This window comes from Phalaenopsis equestris, unplaced genomic scaffold (assembly GCF_001263595.1).
Source record: "Phalaenopsis equestris unplaced genomic scaffold, ASM126359v1 Scaffold000369, whole genome shotgun sequence".
Classification (NCBI taxonomy): domain Eukaryota; kingdom Viridiplantae; phylum Streptophyta; class Magnoliopsida; order Asparagales; family Orchidaceae; genus Phalaenopsis; species Phalaenopsis equestris.
The window spans coordinates 840049-842546 of record NW_018164811.1 but is presented as its reverse complement, the minus strand read 5'-3'; the positions used below and the strand labels follow the sequence as shown (position 1 = coordinate 842546).

The 2498-nt window shown below is 32.7% G+C and overlaps 1 protein-coding gene across 1 annotated transcript in view; it reads right to left on the bottom strand.

Annotated features, from left to right (window-relative positions):
- The window catches only part of LOC110026373 (serine carboxypeptidase-like 16), a 48370-nt gene extending 47619 nt beyond the window's left edge, over positions 1-751 (bottom strand). Inside the window, exon 1 of the mRNA XM_020727286.1 lies at positions 550-751. Within this exon, the coding sequence (XP_020582945.1) occupies positions 550-683 (134 nt within the window). The 5' untranslated portion in view covers positions 684-751. The remainder of the gene's footprint in view (positions 1-549) is intronic.
- Between the last annotated feature and the right edge of the window lie 1747 nt (positions 752-2498).

Here is a 2498-nt window from a genome sequence, read left to right as displayed (position 1 = left end):
AAAAAAAGGATTTTTACGTACTAACAGTTAGCAGTCAAAACAAACCCATTTTATAATTTACGTATTTCGTGTCCAGTTAAACTCTATTCGATCTTTATCTATCAATTTATTCACCACTTCTCCCTTCCTAATAAATAATCCATGTGCAGAAGTTAGCGCCAAAGCAGGTGTTCGCCGCGCCGTCACATGCAGCGGCGATGAAGGAGCCGGCAAGACGTTTTTCCATCGCTGTTTCGTTGATTTCCTCAGTGAAGCAGTTGGAGATGATCGCTTCTATCTTTGGAGCAAAAAAAAAAAGGCTTAGCTGTTCTCAAGTGCGAGAAAACAGAAGTAGATTGAACGTGAACTCAAAACATTAGGAGTAAAACACAGCATGAATTCATATATATAATTGCCAGTGCAAACAGGAAAAGGAAACCATAGGTTTTTCACACTCAGTAGCAAAAAACAAATTAGTTTCCAAAGAGAAGGAATCTATGTATGCTCCCTATTTTCTGCATCATTTCTTTCGTTTGAAGTAATCACATGCATATATATACACAGACTCACCCAGTCTCTAAATGGAAGGGAAGTTCGCCTTGAAAGCCCGGAAGATGAGTGACATAATTAACAGCAGAGAGACAATGCAGCCATTGTTGCAAGAAGAGAAGGACGAAGAAGAAAACGAAGAAGAAGAATTTCATCTTTTGAAGAGGGGGAATTAAGAAACTCTAGCAAGCAACTTGTCCAGGGATATTTCCCTTCATTTATATATATATATATATATATGCATACCTTTACTCGTCCCGCGTCAAAAACTTGAATATATAATTGTTGCCGGAAGTAATATCTGTACTTTTGCAGCACGTGACGCAACCTATTCTCAACTTTTTAACTAAATCATCCATATGACTTATAAAGTCAAGTTTAACATTTTCTCACTACGCCCTTAAAGTTCATTCTAAAAATTTATCATATTTTAATAAATTAAATCCTAAAAATAATAGTATATAATAAATTATTAATAATAATATATTAATATCAATTGGATAAATATTATATATTTATATAATATAAGTTATATAATTAACATAATAATGATTTATTACTTATTTGTTTTATAATAATGATTTATAGTTTTTTAAAAATTTGAGTTTGAACTTTAAATGTATTTTTCATTTGTAACTTGTTTTTAACAATTTCTAATAATATAGTTGAAGAAATAATATTTTTTTTAATAGAGAGAAATTTTTTGGTAATTTGAGAATTAATAATTAAATTTAATATCATTTTAACAATTCAAAGAATACAAATAAATTTGAAAGATTTCGAACAATTTGAATAATTGAAATAAATAGAACATTTCAAACATCTCAAACCTTTCAAATTAATTTAATACCAATCAAATCGAACACAAACAATAACTTCACGAAAAATTTCGAACACGAGCTTCTTTCAAACACACTTAATTTCAAATGAACCGAACCCAAACACGAACTTTATTCATTCATCTTCAGCTCGTTTACACCCCTAGTTGGGCACAAAGTTTGCTTTTAAGTGGACCTTTCCCGGCCATCTATGCAGTTGGAAGGTTACTATATATATGATAATGATAACAAAAAGAAAAAAGAAACTAAAACTTTAATTTAATCATAATAAAAATTAAGAATAATGATTACAATTTTATAGTTTAAAATTTTACCGAATGCAATAAAAAGATCAAACCCTAAATAAAGAAGCCTGTTTTTGACCAAAGCTCTATGAATTGAATAACGGAAAAAAAAAAAAAAAAGGATTTTTACGTACTAACAGTTAGCAGTCAAAACAAACCCATTTTATAATTTACGTATTTCGTGTCCAGTTAAACTCTATTCGATCTTTATCTATCAATTTATTCACCACTTCTCCCTTCCTAATAAATAATCCATGTGCAGAAGTTAGCGCCAAAGCAGGTGTTCGCCGCGCCTTTTCCCCGCGCCGTCACTTGCGGCGGCGATGACGGAGCCGGCAAGACGTATTTCCATCGCTGTTTCGTTGGTTTCCTCAGTGAAGCAGTTGGAGATGATCGCTTCTATCTTTGGAGCAAAAAAAAAAAAAGGCTTAGCTGTTCTCAAGTGCGAGAAAACAGAAGTAGATTGAACGTGAACTCAAAACATTAGGAGTAAAACACAGCATGAATTCATATATATAATTGCCAGTGCAAACAGGAAAAGGAAACCATAGGTTTTTCACACTCAGTAGCAAAAAACAAATTAGTTTCCAAAGAGAAGGAATCTATGTATGCTCCCTATTTTCTGCATCATTTCTTTCGTTTGAAGTAATCACATGCATATATATACACAGACTCACCCAGTCTCTAAATGGAAGGGAAGTTCGCCTTGAAAGCCCGGAAGATGAGTGACATAATTAACAGCAGAGAGACAATGCAGCCATTGTTGCAAGAAGAGAAGGACGAAGAAGAAAACGAAGAAGAAGAATTTCATCTTTTGAAGAGGGGGAATTAAGAAACTCTAGCAAGC